Here is a 25,793-nt window from a genome sequence, read left to right as displayed (position 1 = left end):
AGCTTTACACGCCTAGAGCTTAAGTGTAAAAGTCAAACTGGACAGTCTCAAGACTGGATTATTTTCTCTGAATAAGCCCGGATTCTAGATAAAGAAAGGAATTCTGGACTTATTTTAGAGGCTACTCCTCACCATGAAGTTATACTTTCAAATCAACAGCAATACTGAAGTCTTACTTGGTGTCTAGAATCGGTCCAATTTTCTGCAGTGATTTGGCCACATTGAAGCGGACATTTGCTACCTGGTCTCCTGCCATTTTCAACACGATGGGCAACATTTGCTTAGTGGTTATTTCCTTACCACAGGCTTCAGACAGTGCCTAGAAAAATAAATAAGACAGTACATTTAACACTTCCTTAAGACACCCCAAATCTAGAGAAACAAACTAATATATAAAGGGAAGGTAATTGGCCAATAGAAAACTGTTTCCTACTTGAGCATCTAAAGAACATGAAGTGGCTCAAAAGATGGAAGACCTCTGCCAAAACATACAGCAAATTGCAACTTTTAAAATAATGAAATGTTTAAATACTGTTTCATCTCACTATTGGTGTGACTGTGGGGAGGGGTGATGCTTAGAGACAGTCCGGTCTGCCTGTTCTCACCACCAGCCGAGCTCTGGGCAGTTGTGAACCACCTGTGACACTGAGCCATCTCTCCAGCTCCAAAATTTTAAATCAATGTTTTCTCTATTCAAATTGAACAGTATAAGAAATGTACCTCTAACATAAGATAGCTCACACAGAAATTTAGAACGTGAATAACCAAAAAAACAAAAATAAAACAAAACGCCCAAGCTGAGCAGTAACACATGTAATACTTACATTAATGCAGAAGAGCGTGGTCATTCTGTGTAAGTAGTTAGGGTCATTTGCCATTACCAACACTTTAGGGACAATGGTATTCTGGGCCCACTCTGTACCGAACTTCTGGACTAACTTCATGAGGTTGTTGGTGGCTGCCTCCCGAATGGCATAGACTGTAGGAGAGTCCAAGAGGATGCTTGCTTTACACACCATCTACTTCACCCACAGCACACACACCCAAAACAAACTCTGGGCAAGCCTACTGTAGCTTACATGATAATCACACTGAGGCACACCTAATGCAGTTCTAAATGTCCATGTCAACCAAGGAAAAGGATGGGAGGGACTTGGTCTATGCATCATCAATTAGTAAACCCAGCTGCCTGCTAGTAGTATGTGCTACAGAAGGAGACAGCAGATGCCTTCCCTCAAAGACCAAATACTCTTATCAGGGAATGAAAACTAGGCTCTCAGAGAGTCACATGGCAGAGGACCAATCGTCACATACAGCACTGAACAGAGAAGGCTGAGTGGAAAGAAGGGACTCTAGGAGGAGAGAGGTGCATGGCCTTTGGCAACTGGGAGGAGCTCTGGGTGCAGCTGCAGCGAGGAGCGTGAGGGCCAAGGGAATGAGCCAAACCCATGAGACTTGAGGGACAGCCCTGACCACAGAGCATTTCTAACACAAACAGGTTTCAAAAGCATCTAAAGAGATTTTAGCAAGATTATTCAAGTGGCATCAGAAAGCAGCTGAGAAAAATATTGAAGAAATCCTACACAGGTCACCATTGTCACCTACACAGCTGCAAATCACAGTTGTTCCCCACTGAAAATGCTTGTGTTAATTAAGACAAGCTGATACATGTGCCTGCACCAACACATAATAATCCCATTCAAAATAATTTATCAACGACATCATAAAACTAAACAATGAAGTCTGGGTTATTATACCCCCAAAATTAGTCATTCTGTGCAGGCCTGAACACAGAAAGGTCTGGTGCCTTCACTTCAGACTCAGTAAGACTCAAACCTTGGACTTAGATAACAAATCAAGGTGAACGATCGGGTTACTGGTTCCTCCTCCTCCTCTCACCTGGCAAGCACAAACCCCCCAAGCCAAGGCCCCAATCCTTGGCAATCCTGCAAGCTTCCAGAGAGATGAGAGCCAACTTTCCCCAACTCAAATCCTGCTCTAAAGACTAAGAACGGAAAACACAGAGACAGGAGACAAGGAGCTCTACTCGCACAGCCCATGCTCAGACTTCAGTCAGCAGAGAAACACACACCAAGATGCCCAGAAGTGCCTTACACACACACACACACACACACACACACACACACACACACACACGAGCTCTTTTTCATCTCGTACATAATTTGTGCTCCAGACCTCTCCTCCATTCTTCCTTTAAAGTAGAGCTAATGAAGCTGGAGAGACGGCTCAATGGTTAAGAGCACTGGCTGCTCTTCTACAGGTCCTGGGTTCAATTCCTAGTAACCACACAGTTGCTTACAACCATCTATAATGGAATCTGATGCCCTCTTCTGTCCTGTAGACATATAAGAAGACAGAATACTCGCATGTATGCACACACACACACACACACACACACACACACGGACGTAAAGGGGAGCTAAGGGCAGCACCTGTGTTTTGCTCCTAGCTACTGGTTTTGAATGATCAGTCTTACTACAAGGCCATGTGGCAGGGTTCCAGTGCCACAGTACCCAGAGACTGAGCTTTGACCAAGACCTCAACTGCACTCAACTCTACTTGGCCAGAGGCCTACTGTGTCTCTAGCACCTCTCAATTCTGTTTTCAGAGGAATGCAAGCCTTTCCCAAGTTCTCACTCCTTGTTTTGTCTGTGTCTGTCTTTCCCTTCAAGGTTAGGCTGATCTGAAAGGTTTCTTTACATATCTAATTCTATCAGTTCTCACTAACTTTGACTGGATACGTATCTTTATCCTATAAAAGATAAATTTATGAGGTACCCACCACTTAACTTTCCCTCACTGAGCCCTGCCTTCTTTTTTGTTTGTTTGTTTGTTTTGTTTTTCAAGACAAGGTTTCTCTGTGTAGCCCTGGCTGTCCTGGAACTCACTCTGTAGACCAGGCTAGCCTGGAACTCAGAAATCCACCTGTCTCTGCCTCCCAAGTGCTAGGATTAAAGGCATGCGCCACCACTGCTTGGCCCCCCTGCCTTCTTGTCACACTGCCCACGGACAGAAACCCAACCTTCATACCCTCCCCCCAGCTTCTCCAGACTCCTCAAGTCTTACAGCAGAGAAGCTTCATGCCAGGGAGGGATAAAGGGATAGTTCCCAAGAAACCTGCTCACCACTCACTGTATACCACCTACGGTGCAAAACATCACTCTTCTTCAAATTATAAAAATCTAACCGAAACTACAAAAGCTGGGAGGAAGCCCATGGCAAAGGCCCGCTCTCAGCTGCCAGCCACCCAATGCATCAGGGATCCTGCAGTCCATGAACTCCAACCTGCTAACTCCCAAGCTGGAAGGAACTCAGGAGGCGGGATGCTTAAGTCACATAGAGCCACCACCTACACAGAACAGCTGTCATTTCTCAACTTGTGGAAGACTGGAACCTTAACAGGCCTTCCTAATTTGAAGGACAGAAAAAGGCCAGTCTTAATCCTTAATTGCTTTCAAAGGAAGTAACAGAAAGGTCTCTGGGAACACCACTGACAGGGCTACTTACACCCAAAGTAAACTTGGTTAAATAAAAAAGTCTCTTGGATGGGGAGATGCCTTAGTGGTTAAGAAAATATATACTGCTCTTACAGAAGACTGGATTTCAGCCCTCAGTACCTAAGCCAGAGGGCTCACAACAACAATTCCAGCTCCCAAGCAGGATCCGATGCCCTCTTTGGCCTCCAAGAGTACACCCGAGCACAAGCACAAACTCACATACAGATACACTACTTACACAGACACACTCCTTACACATACAGACACGCTCCTTACACATACAGGCACGCTCCTTACCTTGCACATACAGACACGCCCCTTACACATACAGGCACACTCCTTACACATACAGGCACGCTACTTACACATACAGGCACGCTACTTACACATACAGGCACGCTACTTACACATACAGGCACGCTCCTTACACATACAGGCACACTCCTTACACATACAGGCACGCTACTTACACATACAGGCACGCTACTTACACATACAGGCACGCTACTTACACATACAGGCACGCTCCTTACACATACAGGCACGCTCCTTGCACATACAGGCACGCTCCTTGCACATACAGGCACGCTCCTTGCACATACAGGCATGCTACTTATACATACTTACAGATGCTTTCCTATGATTTACCAAGTTTTTTTTTAAATAAATGATAATTAAAAACTTAACTCGAGAAAAAAGGAATAAAGAAGTCTACACTGTTATTTAAAGTACAGATGTATCCATACATGCCCTAACACACTGACATACACAGCTTCATAACCTCCCTTTACACTCTTAGACATATGATGCAAATGCGCTTTTAACAAAACCACCTACAAGTGTAAGCAGACACAGATATTCTTATTCTTTTCCTACTACCTAGTCACAAGTACCCAAAGATAAATGCAAGCAATCTATAGAGTCTACACAGCACACTGGGACCACAACAGGCTGCTTATCACACCCACCAAAACACGGACCCAGAGCCCACGGGACATAGCACATGAAAATTGAAGGCCCTCCCTGATACTGAAGCTGCTAAGGCTAGGACCTGGCACAGAGGGCCCCTCTGTCATCAGCTGCCAGGGAGATAGACATGTGCACACACTGCCCTGAGGCATCACCAGGAAGGCACCTGCTCATTCCTGTCCAATCTCAACTGGCCTGAGCTTACATCCGCCAGCACAGCAGCAGCAGGCAAAGAAGAAACAATAAGCTTTCCTTTCATAACCCCGAAGCTCTGGCTCTGTCCCAGGGTGCAGCACACATCCCCACTACTACTGGACCTTTGCACCTCATCTCAGAAAGCCCACGGAGCCAATTCTTTCCAGCCAGGTCTGTCCAGTCTCAGCCTGCTCTTCAGATACTGAAGACGCCAATGGCAGCAGGTCGGCTGCAAACCCTGGCGCTGGAGGAAATGTCCAGCTAAGAATCTGAAGCTCAAAGGCAGCAGGAAGTAGAAGAGGACAGACTTACTCAGCACAGAAAACACACTTAAAACAGAAAATAACGCAAGTACAAATGTCAGCCTGTAGTCAGCTTGCACCTGCTTTAGTCCCAGCACTCAGGAGACAGGCAGAGCTGCACAATGAGACCCTGTCCAAATTAAGTACGTGAAATGTTTATGTAATAAGGGGAAGCCAGTGGAACCTCACCATCCTTTCTTCCGCCTTACATTGTCAAGGCAAAGGAGTATCCCACAGGGTTCCTCTGTAAACAGTATGTGTGAACACCACAAACATGCAGAAGCCTGGACTCGCCACAGTCTCTGTGTTTAACTTGTCTACTCACCATGATCCACAAGCCAGGCCATACACAAAGAATTGAGTTTTTCATCAAAGAACTCCACACCCTATGGATATAGAAGATTCCATTAGTAAAAATTTCCAAAGTTAGGACAAGATGTTCTATTTACACTGCACAGTAATCACCTAAGAGCTAAAGGCACACCTGCACACAAGCTGAACCACAAAAGCCATAAAAACAGTAGCATGGAATTACAAACCATTACACTATCATAGAAAGCAAAACCAAGGGAGTGAGCGCCGAGGGCCGCGCTTACAGAAGATGGGACTGAGCCACCCACACACTCACACACGCACGCGCAGGGCTGAGCAGAACAGAACAGGCCAGCACAACACAGGAGGAAGTCTGCAGAACAAATCCAGACATCATGGGAAAGCCAGTTACCCAGAAAAATAGCTGCTGAGGGCTTTGGGGGTCGTCCTCTCTCCTTTCTAGTTAACAAGTCCTTGAGCACGAGGCAGGGTACTCCAAGTGACACCAACAGAGGACAGTGTTTCTAGGGCATGGCAGAAGGCAGGAGAGAAAAGAGGAGGCACCAGTGTACAGGGCAAAAGGCAGAAGTAAGAGTTGGAGCCTGGCTCCCCAGCCTGCTGGTCAGTCCACACAAGCTGGGAACAAACCCTGAGACCTCTGGCCACAGGGCACACACACCACACAGGTAAGCCCAGGATACACTTTCCGGGTGCCTTCCTTCTGAGGCCATTATGCAGTTTTTTTTTGTTGTTGGTGGTGTTTTTGTTTTTTGTTTTTTGTTTTTTGTTTTTGAGACAGGGTTTCTCTGTGTAGCCCTGGCTGTCCTGGAACTCACTCTGTAGACCAGGCTGGCCTCGAGCTCAGAAATTCACCTGCCTCTGCCTCCTGAGTGCTGGGATTAAACGCATGAGCCACCACGCCTGCCTTCATTATGCGTATTCTTCTGGGTCAATTCTGAGACCTTCCTGACCAATGACCAGGGCTCTGTGCTTTACCCAGGACGGCTTCACCCTGCCTGACCAATCCTGGCAGGCATTTCGTCCTCAGACTCCTATTGTATCCCAGGCTAAGGAGTTTCTGTCATCTCCTCAGACAGTCTGCAGTTTAACTCTATTCACTCATCAGGCCTACGAGCCGGGCTGGGGAGTCCTGAGAACATTTTATAAATTGACCAAAAATTTACACAAAAAGAAAAACTAAGACTACATCTATTGAGGCAAGAGAGATGGCTCAGCCATCCAGGACATTTGAGGCTCTTACACGAGGCCTGGGTTTGGTTCCCAGCACCTACATGGCAGCTCGCAAAGGTCTGTAACTCCAGTTCTAGGGAATTACTCTGCTTCCACAGGTACCAGGCGTGTATATGCTTCACATACCTATACAAGGAAACCATTCTCTCTCTCTCACACATACACACACACACACACACACACACACACACACACACACACACAGATCAATTGAAGACCCAGAAATTAATCCATAAACCTATGGTCACTTGATCTTTGACAAGGGAGCTAAAACCACCCACTGGAAAAAAGACAGCATTTTCAACAAATGGTGCTGGCACAACTGGCGGTTATCATGTAGAAGAATGAGAATTGATCCATTCTTATCTCCTTGTACAAAGCTCAAGTCTAAGTGGATCAAAGACCTCCACATAAAACCAGAGACACTGAAATTAATAGAGGAGAAAGTGGGGGAAGGCCTCAAAGATATGGGCACAGGGGAAAAATTCCTGAATAGAACAGCAATGGCTTGTGCTGTAAGATCAAGAATTGACAAATGGGACCTCATAAAATTGCAAAGCTTCTGTAAGACAAAAGACACTGTCAATAAGACAAAAAGGCCACCAACAGATTGGGAAAGGATTTTTACCAATCCTAAATCTGATAGGAGACTAGTAGCCAATATATACAAAGAGCTCAAGAAGCTGGACTCCAGAAATTCAAACAACTCCATTAAAAAATGGGGTACAGAGCTAAACAACGAATTCTCAACTGACAAATACCGAATGGCTGAGAAGCACCTGAAAAAATGTTCAACATCCTTAGTCATCAGGGAAATGCAAATCAAAACAACCTTGAGATTCCACCTCACACCAGTTAGAATGGCTAAGATCAAAAATTCAGGTGACAGCAGATGCTGGCAAGGATGTGGAGAAAGAGGAACACTCCTCCATTGCTGGTGGGATTGCAAGCTGGTACAACCACTCTGGAAGTCAGTCTGGAGGTTCCTCAGAAAATTGGACATAGTACTACTGGAAGATACACACACACACACACACAAGTAAATCTTAAAAAGTAAACCTCAAGAAAGATAGTGTCCATGACTGACAGATGCCACCTCAGCCAGTGTCCATGACTGAGGGATGTTGCCCCTGCCAGAAAGGTGTAAACCAGCCAAGACGCCGTCTGTCTTCTTTCCACGCTATTCTGTATACTGCTGGCAGCCCTGGAGATTTCCCAGAGACGGTAAATACCATCCACCTCCTTCCACACAGCTGCTTCCCAGCCTAGCAAACCCATCATTAGCCACCACTGCTTTCTACTCCAGACAGTGGCACAGAAGATGACTAAGGAACAGAAAATGACCCCTCCACTTGGACTGGATGGTGGAGAAGCATGGTGATGTCACTTGACATGTGGATAAGTTAGGATCTTTGCCCTTCATTTGAGACACAGACAATTCTGATCTGATAAAGCGCAATGCTATGGCCATCTACAGGCGCATGCTCAATGGCCACCCAAATTAGTAATATGGTGCAGTGGTCAAGAAAACATGAGCATGGTGCTGTGACCTCAAAAGAGTGGGAATGGGCCTTTGGGCGGGGTGGGGCCTTGGGGTGGGGGCAAAGTACAGAAATGTCAGCAGCAAACTGATATGTGAGCACTGAGAATCACTCAGGCCCCTTCATCCACCTAGTAGAAAATGCTAAGTGTCTAATAACAAGCGCTACGAAGCCGCTGGAAACCACACCACACAGGTAGCTACCACAGGGGCATGGCTATCAAGCTTGTCGCCATCTTCACCTACTGAGAAAAAGGCAAAGGTGTGGCAATAAAGTCTGCTTTGACATTTTAATTAGTCATATCTACCAGAACTAAACTAATAACGAACCCAGAGAAATAGGCAGTGTAATACCTTTATCCAGAACAGCACATTATAAGCCCTGTGTAGTGGATCTTCAACTTTTCATCAGGATGCAGAAAAAATTGCTCCCAAATTCATTTTGCTTAGGACAGAGTCAAACAAAAAGCCAAACCGACTTATCCTGAAACTGTATTTTCCCTTCCATACACGAGTCCTTAAATTATATAGGGTTTAAATAATACAACATTGCTATCACAGAAGCACATTCTACACCTTCAACCTGAGGAGGCAGCAAGGTGACTGTGTTTCTGCACCACCCTCCTGTTAGGCCATAATAGATCACTGAAAACCAAAACCACCCTCAAACCATGGCAAAGCCCAGGTACTCACCAGCTGGCCAGCCAGCAGCGGCATGTACTCAATGATAGCCAGGCGGACCCTCCACTTGGCATCTTCAGCCAGTTCCACTATGGCCGGAAGGAGAGACTGAGAGAGCTGACGGATTCCAATCACTTCATTCACACAATCCAAATTGGAGATGATATTTAAACGAACTTCTGGACACTATAAACACACAAGCCCCAGAGACTACATGTGAAAATTAACTCTTTTGCCCAGTAGTCTCCTGGCATGAGAAAATAAAAAGTGCTAAGTAGAATTTCAAATTAAAAAGTACTAATCTGGGTGGTGGCGCACACCTTTAAACCCAGCACTTGGGCAGTGGAGGCAGGCAGATCTCTTGAGTTCAAGACCAGCCTGGTCTACAACGTGAGTTCCAGGACAGCCAGGGATACACAGATAGACTCCCATCTTAAAAAAAAACAAAAAAACAAAAACAAACAAACCAAAAAAAACAAGAAAGAAAGAAAAAGAGAGGAAGGAAGGAAGGAAGGAAAAAAGGAAAAGGAAAAGGAAAAGGAAAGGGAAAGGGAAAGGGAAAGGGAAAGGGAAAGGGAAAGGGAAAGGGAAAGGGAAAGGGAAAGGGAAAGGGAAAGGGAAAGGGAAAGGGAAAGGGAAAGAAAAAGAAAAGAAAAGAAAAGAAAAGAAAAGAAAAGAAAAGAAAAGAAAAGAAAAGGCTCAGGCTTTAAAAGGTGGGGGTAAGCTGTGGTGTGGCTGGGTAGGAAAGGCATTCGTCCATCCTGCAGAGCCCTGGACTCAACCACCAGAACTATAGAAAAGCTACTGCAGAAGGAAATCCTTAACACTAAGTGCACAGATACAATGTCACTGACCTTAGCCACACGTCAGTAAAAAGCCTGTACCATCCATCTACGGGAGATTGTACACTAAGTTAAAAAATCAATTAACAAATTGGCAGGCGAGATGGCTGAGCAGAAAGAGGGGCTTCCCTCACAAACCTAGCAGCCAGGATCCGATCCCCAGAACATGAGTTATCCCCAGAACATCCAACATAAAGTGGATGGAGAGAACGGACTCCACAGAGACAGCCTCTGAACTCTGTATGTGCACACAGTGTACGCTCGCTCACATAATAATAAAGATTTTCAGACTTTTAATTAATAAGTAAGCACAGAGTCTATGAGATGTAAAGGGCCCAGGCCCTGGGACTCAGCTCTGCCACTGCAGGGAGACCGCAGACATCTTACTCCCTGGTCTCTCCTTCCTCTACACCGGGAGGAACCAAGCCCAGAGCCCACTGCAGCAGTTACAGTTAATGACATATCCAAAGCTCTCAGACCATGCCTGGCACTACCTGTTACATTTTTATCCGAATGTATGTATTGTCTGTGTAACGTGCACATGTGCCCGTGTGTGTGTGTGTGTGTGTGTGTGTGTGTGTGTGTGTGTGTGTGTGTGTGTGTGTGTGTGCCCACAAAGGCCAGCAAGGGACCAGACCCTCTGGAGATGGAGTTATGAACAGTTGAGGGCCACTCAACATGGCCACCAGAACTGGAGCTCTAGTCCTCTACAAGCGACAGGCCTCCTAACTGCTGAGCCAAATCTCCAGCCACTAAATGTTAGTATCTGAAGCTACACTTTAAACTTAAATAAAAAGACACAGTTTAAGCAAAGATATATGAGCTTTAAATATAAGGAATCAGTGACTATAATATAAAACATTTAATAGGCATTTCTTGGATGGTTTTAAGACTTATTTCATGACTGTTTTGCATGAACATGTTTATGCACTATTTGTGTGCCTGGTGCCTGCGGGTGACCACAGAGGCATCAGATCCCTGAACTAGAGCCACTGACAGTTGAGGAACCCATGTGGGTTCTGGGAACCAAACCAAGAATGAGCCAGTGCTGTTTGCTACGAGGCTCCCTCCCTCTCCAGCTCCTCTTTTTTGGTTGTTTGGTTGATTCTGGTTTTAGAGACAGGGTTTCTCTGGGTAACCCTGACTGTCCTGGAACTTGACCTATGGACCAGGCTGGCCTTGAACTCAGAGATCCCCCTGCCTCAGCCTTCAGAGTGCTGGGATTAAAGGCATGCTCCACCACACCCAGTTGGTTTGTTTTTAGTTAGTCCTTGTGCCCATTTTTGGGGAAACCTGTAGCCCTACACCCAAACAGAAGGACTGTCAAATATCTAGACTATGATTTTCCCCATCTTTACACTTTGGGTCCTATTTTAGTAAAATCACCAAACCAAAGCTTTACAGTCCCTTTAGTCCCAGCACTTGGGAGACAGAGAGAGGCAGATGGATCTCTAAGTGCAAGGCCAGCCTGGTCTACAAAGCGACAAGTTCCAGGACAGCCAGGGCTACACAAAGAAATCCTGTCTCAGAAAACCCAAAAGAAAAAAAAAGAAACAAAATCATATCAAATCAATTATATCAAAGCAAAAGGATTCATACCCAGACTCACCTCGTCCTTTAACTGAGCTAAAAATAGAGGCAGAAGATGTTCAATGGTATTCTCTTTGCCCAAAACTGTAGATAATCCCATAATTACAGAAGCTAGCGCTGACTTGACATGTTGGTTGGTATCAGACACTAATTCCTAAAAGAGAATAAAAATTAAAGACAACAAAAGCCTCTACAGCACCTCCCGAGGAGTCCACAGCAGCACCAGCCAACAGCACAGCTGACCTGGCCGTCTGTAGTAACAGCTATGCGCCCACAAGCTCTACAGTGCAACGCGCACAAATCAACTCTAAACATTTGCACTAATGTTATTATGTATTTGATTAATTTATGCCTCTTCCTTCTTTAGATGCTAAGAGCTTCGTAGGTAGAGTAAACAAAATAAAATGAAGTCACATTCACCTTTATATAGGGCAGGATTTGATTCATAATTACAGTCTCTCTACCTTCAGCGGGCAGGTTCTCACAAAGCTCTGAAACAGAAACAGAAAAGGCAATGCTGTCAAGGAGCCAAAGACAATTACCCAGCTCTTCCCAACAGTCCAAGTTAAGTCAGTCTGAGCAAATAAAGTGTGGAGGGGCAGTAAGCCTGGTCCACACAGCACAGCCTGGAGGCCCTCCTGACCTAACCTATGGGACAGTCTGACGGTGCCACCTGCCATGCTGGTGCCATCCGTCTGCAGCATCTTATAAATCAAAACCATGCCAAACTTCCTAACACAACAAATGCATCAGCGTGGGCGGAAATGCTGCTGCGTGGACTCATCTCTCCCTGGTTTATGTTTTCGGTCCTAACCAAACCAAACTATAGCGAGCTGACACCACCAAAGTCAAAGGACCCCACGGCCAGTCTCACCTCTTACTTTGTGGGCAGCGGCTGCTCGGACTTCAGCTTCGCAGTCTCGGAGGAGGCTCTGGAAGGCGGGGATGAGGTCGCTGAGTGCAATCTTAGGGCCCACCGCTTTCTGGAGCTAGAAAACAATTTATACAGGTTTACTGTATACTAGCATAATAGTAAAAACAGAAAATAGTACAATCATCAAAAGCATGCTGTAACCAAAATGGAAAGATTAAGCAGGCTCTCTCACTTTTTTTAAGTTCACAACCACTCAGTAGGATTTGTAAGCTGTGTCCGACAGAAACTCTGTAGGGTAAGTGTGTCTGAGGTTTTTAACACTTGAAATGCCGGTGCATTTTACCTCTGAAAACTTGTCAGCCACCATATATCGAACCCGCCAGGACTTATCTTCTGCTGCTTGTCGAAGTGTAGGCATTACCAAGGCTTCCAGGTCCTCCTGAGACAGTAACTGGGCAATGCTGACGCAGGCTTCCACAGCTAGCAGCCGCACAGAGTCCTAAAGAGAAAAACATCCCATTTGTCAGTTTGCTGAAAGGGCACACTGAGTGCAGTGAGAGACTGCTGCCACAGGTACTACTTCAGAAAGCAGGGGAGAAAGCGACACATAAGCTGAAGTCATTCGTGAGGAGGGAGCCTCAACTGACAAGATGCCTCCACAACATCAGGCTATTCACAAGCCTCCAGGACACCTTATTAATTAATGACTTATGGGGAAAGGGCAAGCCCATTGTGGACAGTGCTAAACCTGGGCAGGGCAGGTCGTCCTGAGTTCTAGAAGAAAGCAGGATAAGCCATGTGGGACGCAAGCCCACAGGGAGGGGAGCAAGCACCCCTCCAAGGTCTCTGCACCAGCTCCCGCCCTGTCTGAGCTCCTGTTCCAGCTTCCTTCAATGATAAACCATAAGGCGGAAGTGGAAGCCAAACCACCCCTTCCTCCCCAGCTTGCTTCTGGTCGTGGCTGTCTCATTGCAGCAGCAGCCACCCTAACTAAGACAGCTGCCCGCCACACGCGCTGGTGTGGCTTTATGTCTTCAAATGGCTGCATCAGCTCTTGCTTTGCCCAGACTGGCATGTGAAAACCACAAATGGCATTTCATTTAAATTATCTTGACTACAGCACCAAGTTTTTATTAAGTAAGATTTAAAAAAGATGTTCTAAATGTTATTTATTGCATGTAAATAATGTGTGTGGGGTCAGCACATGACAACATCCTGGAGTCAGGTTTCCCCTTCCACCTTTCCATGGGTTCTGAGCATTGAAATGAAGCAAACACTTTACTCACATCTCATATAAAGACTAATTATTTTTTTAAAATGCTATATTCAAAGCCTTATTATAATGAGGAGTTGAAGAATTATCCTTGCATACGTACGTAATAACACATTTGAAGAATTTAAAGGACAAAGGAGATCATCTTGAAACCTCTTGCCAGCTCATCACTGACCACAGCTGCATGAGATGGGGCAGTAAGGGACAACACAGAACGGGACAGGGTGACAGCCGCCAAATAACAAAGTCAGGCTCAAGATACTGAGATAAGGAAGCCTCGTAAGACACAGCAGTGGGGAGTTGGAAAGGCGGGGAGCTAACTTGCTGTCTGTTTATAAAGCTGCCAAATGCCAAGTGGGACACTTGAATGTCTTCTGAGTAAGTGGACACACAAACTTAAAGCTCAGTTAGACATTAGGAGTTCTGACTTCAGACTTAGGAAAATCAGATAAAGAGAAACTTTAGACATATAATCGGATGAGCATCAAAAAAACCCCGGGGCAAGAAATCACTGTCTATGTAATACTACGGGACACACACACAGAACAAAGCGCCCTCACCACTTGCCTGGTTCCTATCAATGTCACCTACCTTACTGCCTTCTCTTTCTATTCTTATCCCTCCGAGAAGTTTGTTTCCACACACAAGCCAGAATGACCTTTCAGAAATGTAAATTACATGCCACACCTCTTCTCCAGATCTACTAGAGCCTCACTGAATCTAGAGTAGAAAATCAAAACTGCAGTCTTTCCTGGCTAATGGTCTCCTCCACCCTTCCTTCTCCACTCCTGTCTTCACTGGCTTCTTTCAACCTCCATGTTCTAAGGTTGGTGTTTCTAGCCCAACAACACTCTCTTTACCGACAACACTGTCTCTCGCCTGCTGGTCCCTTCTTCAGAGTTCTGCACCGCCTAGCAGCCAGTGCTCTATCAGGTTTCATTTATTTGTATAACATTCATGCCTAATTTTTATCATGTTTGCTTTTCTCCATTAAAATATAAGTTCCGGGCTGGAGATGGCTCAGAGGTTAAGAGCACTGATTGCTCTTCCAGAGGTCCTGAGTTCAATTCCCAGCAACCACATGGTGGCTCACAACTACATGGTTGTGAGCCACCATGTGGTTGCTGTAATGGGATCCGATTCCCTCTTCTGGTGTCTGAAGACAGCAACAGTGTACTCACATATATAAAATAAATAAATCTTAAAAAAAAAAAGTTAAAAAAAATTTTTTTCATGTTCCATGAGAGCCGGATCCCTGTATACCTGTAACACCTCACTTAACACTAGAACTGTGCCTTACATATGTAGGAATTCTATGTAGGTACTTAATAAATGTTTCTGTCCATGAGTAAGCCATGAGCAGGTCTTCTATAAGTAGTCAGAGGGAACACAATGTATTTGTATTTCTTAACAAAGCACTGAAATTTTTCTGAGCACCAAAGCTCACAGCCAGCTCCTACCTAGGACATAGTTAAGTTTCATGCCCATTGGTTCCCATCCTCTGGCTGCTTTTGGAGCACGGGAGCTGAGTTTTACAGGAACTATATGACCCTCAAAGCCTAAAGTATTTCCTGGCTGGCCTTCATCAAAAAAATCTGCAAACAGGAAGTATAGAAGACAAAAGAAAAAGTCAAATTATGTCATGGGAAATGTAACCAGCTAAATTCCAAATAAGGATGCTAAGCCTGCCTAGCCCAACACAGAGAACCCGCCATGCACACGTGGCATCTCCGTGCTCAGCAACACTACTGCCAATGTTCAAATTATAAAACTTAGAAACTTGTGGCTGGAGCCTATGTACACTCAACTAGCTAAATATAGCCTTGCACAAGCCTCAAAAACTAGCTGGGCTTCCATTCCCCTGAGTATCTGTGTCATGGGCTCCTAGGAGAACCTAATTCTATAATACACGTAGCCACTGAAAACAAGCTTCGAGCAAGAGATAGTCAGTCATGCCCATGGTTCCCCCACATCAATGTATTCCAACCGTGGATCACGAATATTTGGGAAATGTTTTCTAATCTGTACCAAACACATACAAACATTTTCTTGTCACTATTCCTTAGAAAAAAATAATAAAACTATTTACAGGTCATTTACACTATACTTTGGCTTTTTTTGTTGTTTTGGTTTTGTTTTTGTTTTGTTTTATTTTTTGAGGCAGGGTTTCTCTGTGCAGTCCTGGCTGTCCTGGAACTCACTCTGTAGACCAGGCTGGCCTCGAACTCAGAAATCTGCCTGTGTCTGCCTCCCAAGTACTGGGATTACAGGCAACTTTGTTTTGTTATTTATCTACTGTGTTTATGTGAGAGAGTGTGGGTCATGCATACCACAGCACCTCTGTGGAGGTCAGAGGGCAACTTTCGGGATTTGGTTTTTGCCTTCCACCTTATTGAATCAGGGTCTCCCTTGTTTCTGCTGCTGCTGCTGCCCTGTATACCCAGGCTAGACGGCCCATGAGTCTCAGGGTGACTCTCCTACCTCTGTCTCCCACCTACTGTAGGAAGGCTGGGTTACAGATGAGAACCACTACATCCAATCTTCTCCGTGGGCTCTGGGTGTCAGACACAGGTCCTCAGGCATGGGCAGCTCTCACCTTTAAAGATTAGCCTTCTCTCCAACCCTCGTTGACATTGAATTAGGCATTGCAAGTTATCTAACTTAGGTGACTTAGAGTAAGTACTCAGGAGGATGTGTACAAGCAGTGGCAAATAGCACACCATTTTACATATGGGACCTGAACTCTAAGAGAAACAGCCCTACCTGATCCTAGGATCACCCCCAAACTCTGTACAGAGAAACAACTGTAGTAAGTAATTTAGGGGTTCCCGGTTTTTATCATCTCTACACCAAGGAAACCCAGACCTTTGGCTTTAAGATCGCTATTGTGTGTAGTACAACCATACTTTAGTGCAGAAATTAACAAAGTCAGAATTCCAGGAAATGCTTCATCTCCATACATAATACAGGCCACAATTCTGAAAGGCACCTGTCCCCAAGGCAGCCCTGGCTTCCTAGTTATGGAACCCAATTCATCTCCAACTCTCCCTCTGAGCACAAAGAAACGTGGGGCCTAGCTAAGAAAGAAGCCCCAGGTCAGAACTAAGTTCTAATGGTGCAAAACGACCCTTCATTAGGCCAAAGGCCTCCAGTTACCTGTTCATCTGAAGCCAAATTCGTGAACAATGGGACAATTTCAGTTTTCACACTGTCTAATTCCAAAACTTTTGCAAATTCACCCAATTTGGAAGCAGCAGCACGTCGCACCATTGGTGTATCATCCGAGCAGAGAGAACGGAAGTGCCTGCAGCATAAAACAAGGTGCTTCCTGTCAAACACATGGGTAAGCGTGCACCAAGTGCAACACAGAGCCTTTAAAGTCTCTCTCTTATAAACATCAGGGACTAGGTTTCTACTCACAGTGGTAAAGAAAGGACTGGAAAAACAGCTTAGTCAGGAAAGGGCCTGCCTTCCACCCTCCCCAGGACCTATGTACACAGCTGAGCACAGTGGCTGTGCCTATAACCCCAGAGGGGGCAAGTTGGGAGGCAGAGGCAGGCAGATCCCCAAAGTGTGCGGCGGGCCTGGTAGGCTAGTCTATGAAGTGAATTCAAGGCTAATGAGAAAGCTTGTCTCAAAGGAAAGAAGGAAGGTACCTGGGGATCAACACCAGAGGCTTTCACATGAAATACAAACACACATGCACACATGCGATACGCGCGCACGCGCACACGTGCGCACACACACACACACACACACACACACACGAACAAAATAAGCCATCAGTGTATACAGCTACATGGAAAAGTGTCATCAACCCCACTGGCCTCACATGAAGCTGAGCACCGGGTAAACCCTGCTCTGTGAGTCCCCAGTCATCCCAAACACTAGAAACTACTGTCTTACTGTCGAATCTCTGCCTTGACAGCATTTGAAGCTCTGGGATAGCAAACGCTGAACAAGCCACATGCAGACGTGCGCGACGTGAACCAGTCCCCGCTTGCCAGGCGCTTCACCAGAGGCACAAAATGAGCTTCAAGGGCAACAGGAGTGTGCTCCTGCGAGATCTGCCTCAGCGACTCCACAGCCTTGTCTCGAACGACAGTCTCCTCCACCGTAGCCAAACTTTCCAAAGGAGGCTGCAAGATCAAAAAGGAAAACCAGAGATGACAACTTATTAAATCAGGTTGGACACCGATTGTCACCTTTTATGTGACTGAAGGGAAACAGTACATGTAACCAGAATGTTAACTACATCATACCAAATGGTTACTTTCAATTCACACAGTGATAACATATGGTGTGGCCAACCTGAAGACACGACTTCTGTAGAAAAGCCAAGATCGCATGTCCCAGATGGCAATTCCCAGATGGTGTCTACAAATGACACTGTGGAAGAGACTTGACACAGAATTACTATTATTTGGAGGGGGTGTTTAAATGATATGCAGCCACACCAAGAAACAAATGTGCTATTTCCTTAGGAACAAGTCCAAAACTATGGCCAAGCGTGGGGGCCACACTGCCTGATCATCTCTTGCCAGGCTACAGAGTTCATGCCCTTTCCTGCACCATCCTACCATTCCTGGAGGTGTAAGCAACGCAATTTTCCCAACCAATAAAAAGCTGACTACAACACCATTTTTTCCCCAAATATATTCAGAATCTTTCCATGAGCCAAAGAACAGTCAAAAACAAATGCAGAGATGGGGGTGAGCTTGCAGATCCAGAGACATAAAAGACAAAGAGGTTCAAGGTCGAGCTCGTCAGTAAGCCGATGTGACGCAGCCTGGTGGACAGCAGAAACAGGCTGCTTCTCTGAACCTCTAGCTGCCCTTCTAAACATTTGTATTTGGTCCCAGGTGACTCAGCATAAGCTAAAGCTGTGAGATCAGAACAGAACTCCACGGCAGGCTAACCAGGAAAGAGGATCAGGACTCCAAGAGAAGAAATGTGCCGCTCAATACCATTCAAAAAAATAGAGAGCTTTGTAGCTTTCCTAGAGGGTGGGTCAAAGGTCCACTGAAAAGACATGGCTTCTTACTAGGCAGTCTTTCATGATCTGTCCCCTGCCTACTGCAACATATTCTAGCACTACCACGGAGATGGCCAAACTCCGGCAAATGCCTTATGAGTTGTCCCTTCATTTGAATTCTGCCTATTCCCAGTGCCCTTCTCTGAGCCCTGGTGAGTGCGTCACCAGCCCTAGCTTTTCACTCACGCAGCTCTGAACCCAACAAGCTTCACAGCTGCAAGCCATCGATGAATACTGCTGTGCAGTAACGCCAAGGATCCAGAAGGAATGAACACACAGGATGCTCTAAGGGAGCCTACATTCTAATGGGGGAGATGTCAAATTACAACAGGGTGACGGGCAAGGGGTGGTTGTGACAGGCAAGGCCTCTCAAGATACAAAATGGAGTTGTCCGACTTACACGGACTCCACTATAGAAAACTCTAAATAGCATCTCTCTGAAGATAACATCTACAGCCAACGTCTGGGCAACAATGACCTGGGCTTATAAGGAAAGACCAATGTGCATGGAATGAAGTTACCAAGAGGAACATGCGTATATATAATGAGTTTTTCACTGCTGTGAATCCAAATAGCTACCAGAAGAAACAACATGAGCCTCAGCACAACAACATGGCAGTAATAAAGTGTGGCAGAAGAGTTTTTCTGACTCACTGCAAGGAAGCAAACGAGTCCAAGGACAGAAGCCCCACAACAATGCTACTAGCCAGGCACAAGTGCCCATGAATGCACAAATGAAGACTGAACTGGGATGGATGCAGTCGACAAGACTAATAGCTTAGGCGTGAAGGGGGAGAGGATTTAAGGAGGCCTTCCTCTGCTGGGCTGTAGCTCGGTGAAGGAACACTCACCTAGCATGCAAAGGCCCAGGCTTCAACTTCTCTGACGTAATTTGACATCAAAGCTATCTTCTAGGCTGGCCTTGTATAGCTAGGTAGCTAGTGATATGACTCAAAAAGAGGCACGTTTTGAGGGAAAAATGACAACCCGTATCTAAATCTGTTGTGATTTCTACAAGTGTCCACTTACCTCTTCTCCATCTATGTCTGGAGTTCTACAGAACCATCAAGGTAGAGCTAGGAACCATGGGAGCCAGCATTGAATACACAGTGCTTAAACCCCTAAACAGACAGCCCTGCCTTGTCAGCTGGTCAGCTTCTAGTCATCCTTTAAGGTCTAGTTCATCTGCATAGTGATGCATACCTTTAATCTCAGCACTCTGGAGGCAGAGGCAGGAGGATCTCTATGAGTTCAAAGCTAGCCTGTTCTATATAGAACCAAGGCTACAAAACAAGACCTTGCCTCAAAAAATACAAACAATGCCAGGGCCAAGAAGCAGGAGTGGGGAGGAAGGGAGCAGGGGAGCAGGGTGGTTATAGGGAACTTTCGGGATAGCATTAGAAATGTATATAAAGAAAATATCTAATAAAAAAAATTACAAACAAAAGAAAAAGGGGAACCAAATCAAGTTCTTTCCCTCCGCATCTCTGAAATAATAAGTCTATAGAGGCAGAAACAAGCTTACATTCGGCTGGTAAGATCTAAGTCTTGTTAGTATTATTATTGTCATCTGCCCATAAGAAGTCTGCATAAAATGCTGCAATGTGCCTATCACCAGTTAATAAAGGCACTGTTGATCCTACAAAGTTCTAGAAGGAGCATAGACGATAGAAAAGTACTCACCAGCAGACAGTGGGCAAAGTCAGGACCGCCCACCAAACCAGTGAAATTTCCCAGCTGCTCGGCGAGAGCTAACAGCACCTCATCTTCATCATAAATAGTATCTGAAAACAACAACAGCTGGTTACCACAGGGGCAAGGGCCACTGCGCTGGCTCTCACAGAGCGGTTGCAACTAGAATCCTAAAAGCATTTTCATCCCTCTCTAAATCACAAGTCTTTTTTTGTCAGTTTTTTTATTAGATATTTTCTTTATATACATTTCAAATTTCAAATGCTATCCCGAAAGTTCCCTATACCCCCCACCCCCGCCCTGCTCCCCTACCCACCCACTCCCACTTCTTGGCCCTGGCGTTCCCCTGTACTGGGGCATATAAAGTTTGCAAGATCAAGGGGCCTCTCTTCCCAGTGATGGCCGACTAGGCCATCTTCTGCTACATATGCAGCTAGAGACACGAGCTCCGGGGGTACTGGTTAGTTCATATTGTTGTTCCACCTATAGGGCTGCAGACCCCTTCAGCTCCTTGGGTGCTTTCTCTAGCTCCTATATTGGAGCTATATTGGAGCTGTGTTCCATCTTATAGATGACTACCACAAGTCTTCCTGAATGTTTCACACAATTATTAAGAAACTCACATCCTGGAGCTGGAGAGATGGCTCAGTGGTTAAGGGCACTGGCTGCTCTTCCAGAGAAGCAGCGTTCAATGCCCAGCACCCACATGGCAACTTAACAACTGCCTATAACTCCAGTTCCAGGGGATCTGTCACTTTCACATGCAGGCAAAACACCAATGCATATAAAATAAATCATTTACAAAGAAATCCATATTTCACATCAATCACCTTCCCACTAGCTACACGGTTTATGTTTGAGTATGTCTGACTATATGTAGCATTTCTATACACCTTGCAGAAGGCAAGGCTCAGTCTAGTACTTATCGCTACTCTAGGTAACAAACTAAGAAAATTAAATAAAAATAGTTTAAAAGCCAATAGAAATGGAGCGTGTATCTTTCAAGGGACACAAACCTGTAAGGAAAGGCAGCAGTTCCGTTCGAGTCCTTTCTACCCCGAGTGCTAGAGCTATAGTTGATAACTTCTTAATACTGTTGAGACGGAGCTTTAAAAACAAAGTGGGAGGGAGAACAAAGCAAAGAGATGATTGCAATTCTGGTCAAAGAAGCAAATAGGTGAGATACTGGGACACAGTATAATGATGAATGAGCCTTTCACTTAGATCTTAATCCTAGGAAAACTCAAGGACCGTTTAACACGTCATTAGCCAGAAGCTATCTTAGGGAGAACACTGAAGGGCCGGGGAAGAAACGAATGAATGAAAACACGCGGACAATGAGAGGGTCTGAAAAGAGAGAACTCTGGATGGAGAGAAGTGGGTGAAAGAAACGGTTAAGCACAACTCCTCCCTTTTCAGGGAAAAGTTCTATCACAACTGATGCACCACTCATCTGGGTTAATCAGCCGCCGCGCTCTTTCCACCCAACCAGCCCAGCTAGTTTGCCCGGGGACGGACACTCCGCATCACTTCAAAGGGAACGGGGGCCGGGGGCCGCTCCTCCGCTCCCGGCGGCCCCGCAGCCCGCCTGCGCTGGTCCACCCGAGGTGCGAACCGGTTCCCCGCCCACTGCCGGGAGCAGATGGACGCCACCACCCCAGAGGGTCGGAGGAGGGCAGCGGAGCTGAGACGGACCACCGCGCACCCGCCGCCCCACGCCTCCGTCCCGGGGCTGAATACGACTCTGCCACCCCGGGGGTCGCCCCCAGGGCTGAGCCGGCCTTTCCGCTTCCCTACCATGTGCGCTTCCGCCCTCGCCTCGGCTCCCCAGCCCAGCCTAGTACCTGCACGTCCTCATTGCGGAGCTCGTCGATTAAAACCGCGATCGGGTAGAGCGAATCGTCTCCATCTCCACCCGCTGCCCCCGGACCGGACCCTGGCCCTGCTGCGCCCGCCATGTTCTTCCTCCTCTGGCTGGTCGCCGCCGAAGGCCCCGTGCCCAGACCACGCCCCGCGCTCAGGCCACGCCCCGCGCTCAGGCCACGCCCCACACACAAACAGGCGGGGCTAAATCCAATCAGCCGGCTCCGAGGAACTGATGGAATCAAGTTTTTTCCCTGCGCGTGGAGGCTCCGGCCTGACCCCCATTGCTGGAACTGGAGGTCTGAACTCCAGAAGAAGGGCGGGCCGAAAAAACCAATGGAACCCCTGCATCCTTTCCCCAGCCGAAAGAAACAAGGGCAGGGATTCATCGTCTCCTTGCTGTGCTCTGAAGGAGACGGGCCTTAATGATGGATGCCGAGCCTCAAGTAGAACTCAGAGACAGGCCAGGAGGAAGAAGCTTTAACACCTCCCCCTCCACCCCAACCTCCACCCCCACCCCCAGGCTTCATGCTGGCCCTGAGCCACTGGGTCTTGGTCTTAATTTCCCCTTGGGCGACAAGCCTCTACACGCGCGCGCGCGCGCACACACACACACACACACACACACACACACACACACACACCTTCCTCTGGCCTGTTTGCCAAAATCGTGGCTGGCTCCTGCTCCTTAAGACAAATAATGAGGGCGGTGAGAGAAAATGAACAGTGCTGTCCAAACTCCCCAGTCAATATTTTTTCCACGCAAGCTGTTCAAAACATGCTGCTCTCTTGTTTTTGTGTTTCTTTTCAGTGTGGTACTGGAATGGCGCCTTCTGTTGTATTGTCTTCTCTTTTTTTTTCCTTCTTTACCAAGAAGCACAACAACCTAACATAACTGGGCCCAGTTTTACTCACCCCAGTTCGGTGCGGGTGTAAACTGGCCTCCCTAGACCTCCAGGAGTCCCCCTAAAGGACTCCAGGAGGAGGTGGGCCTGGGCCTTTTTACACAGAACTTAATGGAAAATGTTCCACTTGCCCTATGGAATGGCACAAAGTAACTATCTCTCCTTTCGACTTAGATATAAGCAACTTAGATTGGTAGCTCTGTCACAAGTTCTCAGATGACACTATTTTGTGCCTTAAGGAAATTGTCATTAATAAATGCAACTTAGGAGGTAAGTTTTTTTTTTTTTCTTTTTAAAGCATGGGATGCCTACTAGGAGATAGCCTTTCATAGTCAAAGCTTGAGAACCAACAGACTTCAGTTTGCGGTTTTTGTTTTTTCAACTTCTGTCCACGAATGAATGCTTGAAGACTCTCGTTTTATTTTGATAATTTTTAGATTCACTTACTTAAGGCATGGTCTGGACTGCTGGGGTGGCTATCTTTTTTAATTACAAAAACTGTGTATATGTGTGGTATGTACACACATGAGCCACTGAACAAGTGTAGTCAGAGGACAGCTTGCGGAGTGGGTTATCTACTTCTACCAAGTGGGTTCCAGTAACTGAACTCTGGTTGTCAGGTTTGGTGACACATGCCTTTATCCACTGAGCCATCTAGCTGGCCCCCAGGGACTACCTGAATCAGCCCTGCACAGGATTTCAGCACCCGTATTTGCGTGAGTTTCAGCACAGCTTTCATTGTTCTGGGCTCCTAAGAAATGAACAGAGGTGGAAGCTAAATGAAAAATATGTTTTTATGCACAAAATGGAAGACAGAGGGTACCATGCAATTACAGTCTCAATGGCTCTAAACAAGGTAAAAAAAAAAAAAAAAAAAAAAAGGGGGAGAAACTGGAGGCATGAGCAGAGCAAAGCCTAGAGAAGCTGAGCTTGGGCCAGCAAGCCCAGACTCCCAAAGCGTGGCTTGGCTTTAGTGTCAGACACATTTGTCATACTAAATTACAAAAATATCAACATTATTGATTTTAATAATATTGGCCTTGTGGCTTCATGTATATTTAACTTGTAAATCTGGTTTTGTAGCTGTATAAAGACTAGTTTTAAGAGAACATAATGTTGGTTTATATTTGAAAATTTAAGTAACATTTAATAATTTGACTGAGTTCTCGGGATTTTTTTTTTTTTTTGTCTTTAAAAATGGATCCAGCCATGTTTAAGGGTTCATGCCTTTAACCCCAGCACGAGGAAGACAGAGAGGCAGGTGGGGGCTTTGTGAACTTGAAACCCGCCTGCTCTACATAGTGAGCTCCAGGTCACCCAAGGCTACAGACCTTGGAGTAAGACCCTGTCCCCCAACTCCCCAAAAAAGTACACCCAGGTGCATGCTCACAGTCTCAGTGCTTAGGAGACAGTGGCAAGAGAGCACAGACAGCTCTAGGCTGGCCAGGGTTCACAGAGAGACCCTGATGGGTCCAGCCAGGCACGGGATGCTCCAGCCTGTGATCCTGTCTGTACATGTCCAGCATGCTGCAGACACTACTCCGTCCCCCTCTAGGCCCTTATCTAAAATGTGTTCCAAAGTGATAGAAGCAAGCAAGCACAGAGAGGAGAGGACTAGTCAGTCCCACACTGTGACAGGCTCATAAACTTGACACACCGGCACTAAGGTAGTCTGCTTCAGAGTCAGCTGTAACCTGCTCGCCCAAGCACGATGAGCGGAGGCCTAGGGAATGACTATGATCAAACGTGAAATCACAAACCGTGGAAACAAGGGCCTAGAAATTGCCTGGTTTGAGAGTCACAGAGGCCAGACTTCAATTCCCAGCTGTCTCTGATTCATTGTGACCTACCTCCTCCCCACGCCTCAACTCTCCACCCCCTCACCCCTGTAAAACGGAGCTAAGCACCTGGTTCCTACTCCAGTGACTGTGAAGCTATGAGAACAGAACAGGTAATAAAGCAGAGATGCTAATAAACCCTTCCGCAAACAATGAAACTGGGCCACAGCAGGGAGAAAGGGGCCCAGTCCAGAGGCAGACACTGGGGAAATCTGACCTACTGACCTTCGACTGAGGGTCACAAATGTACATTCCTGGGCCCATGGATGTAGCTCAGCAACAGAGCATGTACGTCATATGCTCGAGGCTTTGGACTTAATCTACAGGATGAAAATGAAAAGTTAACTAGGGAGACGGTTCAGTGGGTGAGAAAGAGCAATGGCTACATAACATGGGGCTTGTTGTCTGCCAGCCCAGCTCTGGGTTGAGTGAAAGATGCTGTCTTCTTTTTTTTTTTTTTTTTTTTTTTTTGGTTTTTTTGAGACAGTGTGTAGTCCTGGCTGTCCTGGAACTCACTTTGTAGACCAGGCTGGCCTCAAACTCAGAAATCCGCCTGCCTCTGCCTCCCGAGTGCTGGGATCAAAGGCGTGCGCCACCACGCCCAGCGATGCTGGCTGTCTTAAGGGAATACATGGTAGAGAATGATGAAGCAAGACACCCTCACAGGTGCCCTACCACACACATGTGCTCTCTAAAAAGAAAAAAAATAATAACTTAATGCATCCCAGCACTAAGGAGACAGAAGCAGGTGGATTCTGTGAGCTCCAGACCAGCATGGGCTATACAGTAACACCCTGTGCAGTTCCTGGGCTCGACCTCAGACTTACTGAGTCAGAGTCCCTAATCCTGGAGTCAGACATCTTCCAGGACTCTCCAGAGACTTTAATGTGACAGATGTTTGAAACTAATTAAAAGGTTTATCTGGAAAGACAATTACCAGGTCAAGCAACAAGCACCGGCTCAGAAAAGAACTAAACTCTTCAGAGTCCACCTCTGTCCAGGAAAAGCAAGTACTAACGCTAACTGCTAATCAATAAGCAATTCTTTCCTACTGGCTATGGGCTTTGCCTGATTAAGAAGTTAATTCCTGGCAGCCTGCCATGCGCTACCAAC

General features: G+C 46.2%; 1 protein-coding gene across 7 annotated transcripts in view; it reads right to left on the bottom strand.

Annotated features, from left to right (window-relative positions):
- The window catches only part of Ppp2r1b (protein phosphatase 2, regulatory subunit A, beta), a 42,430-nt gene extending 20,309 nt beyond the window's left edge, over positions 1-22,121 (bottom strand). For 3 of the 7 annotated variants that reach the window (NM_001034085.2, NM_001286553.1, NM_028614.3), the window contains exons 1-13: positions 21,919-22,093; positions 21,091-21,181; positions 20,066-20,166; positions 17,254-17,486; positions 16,504-16,651; positions 12,418-12,573; positions 12,075-12,189; positions 11,621-11,691; positions 11,220-11,354; positions 8,781-8,954; positions 5,310-5,370; positions 825-979; positions 177-319 (exon numbers count right to left, since the gene is read on the bottom strand). In NM_001034085.2, the coding sequence (NP_001029257.1) occupies positions 177-319; positions 825-979; positions 5,310-5,370; positions 8,781-8,954; positions 11,220-11,354; positions 11,621-11,691; positions 12,075-12,189; positions 12,418-12,573; positions 16,504-16,651; positions 17,254-17,486; positions 20,066-20,166; positions 21,091-21,181; positions 21,919-22,032 (1,697 nt within the window). In that variant the 5' untranslated portion in view covers positions 22,033-22,093. Of the gene's footprint in view, positions 1-176; positions 320-824; positions 980-5,309; positions 5,371-5,708; positions 5,821-8,780; positions 8,955-11,219; positions 11,355-11,620; positions 11,692-12,074; positions 12,190-12,417; positions 12,574-16,503; positions 16,652-17,253; positions 17,487-20,065; positions 20,167-21,090; positions 21,182-21,918 lie in introns of all 7 variants that reach the window. The other 4 variants (XR_001779023.2, XM_006510641.4, XM_006510642.4 and 1 more) reach the window with 4 other exon arrangements.
- Between the last annotated feature and the right edge of the window lie 3,672 nt (positions 22,122-25,793).

Source organism: Mus musculus, chromosome 9 (assembly GCF_000001635.26).
Source record: "Mus musculus strain C57BL/6J chromosome 9, GRCm38.p6 C57BL/6J".
Lineage (NCBI taxonomy): Eukaryota > Metazoa > Chordata > Mammalia > Rodentia > Muridae > Mus > Mus musculus.
This window is presented reverse-complemented; position numbering and strand designations above follow the sequence as displayed.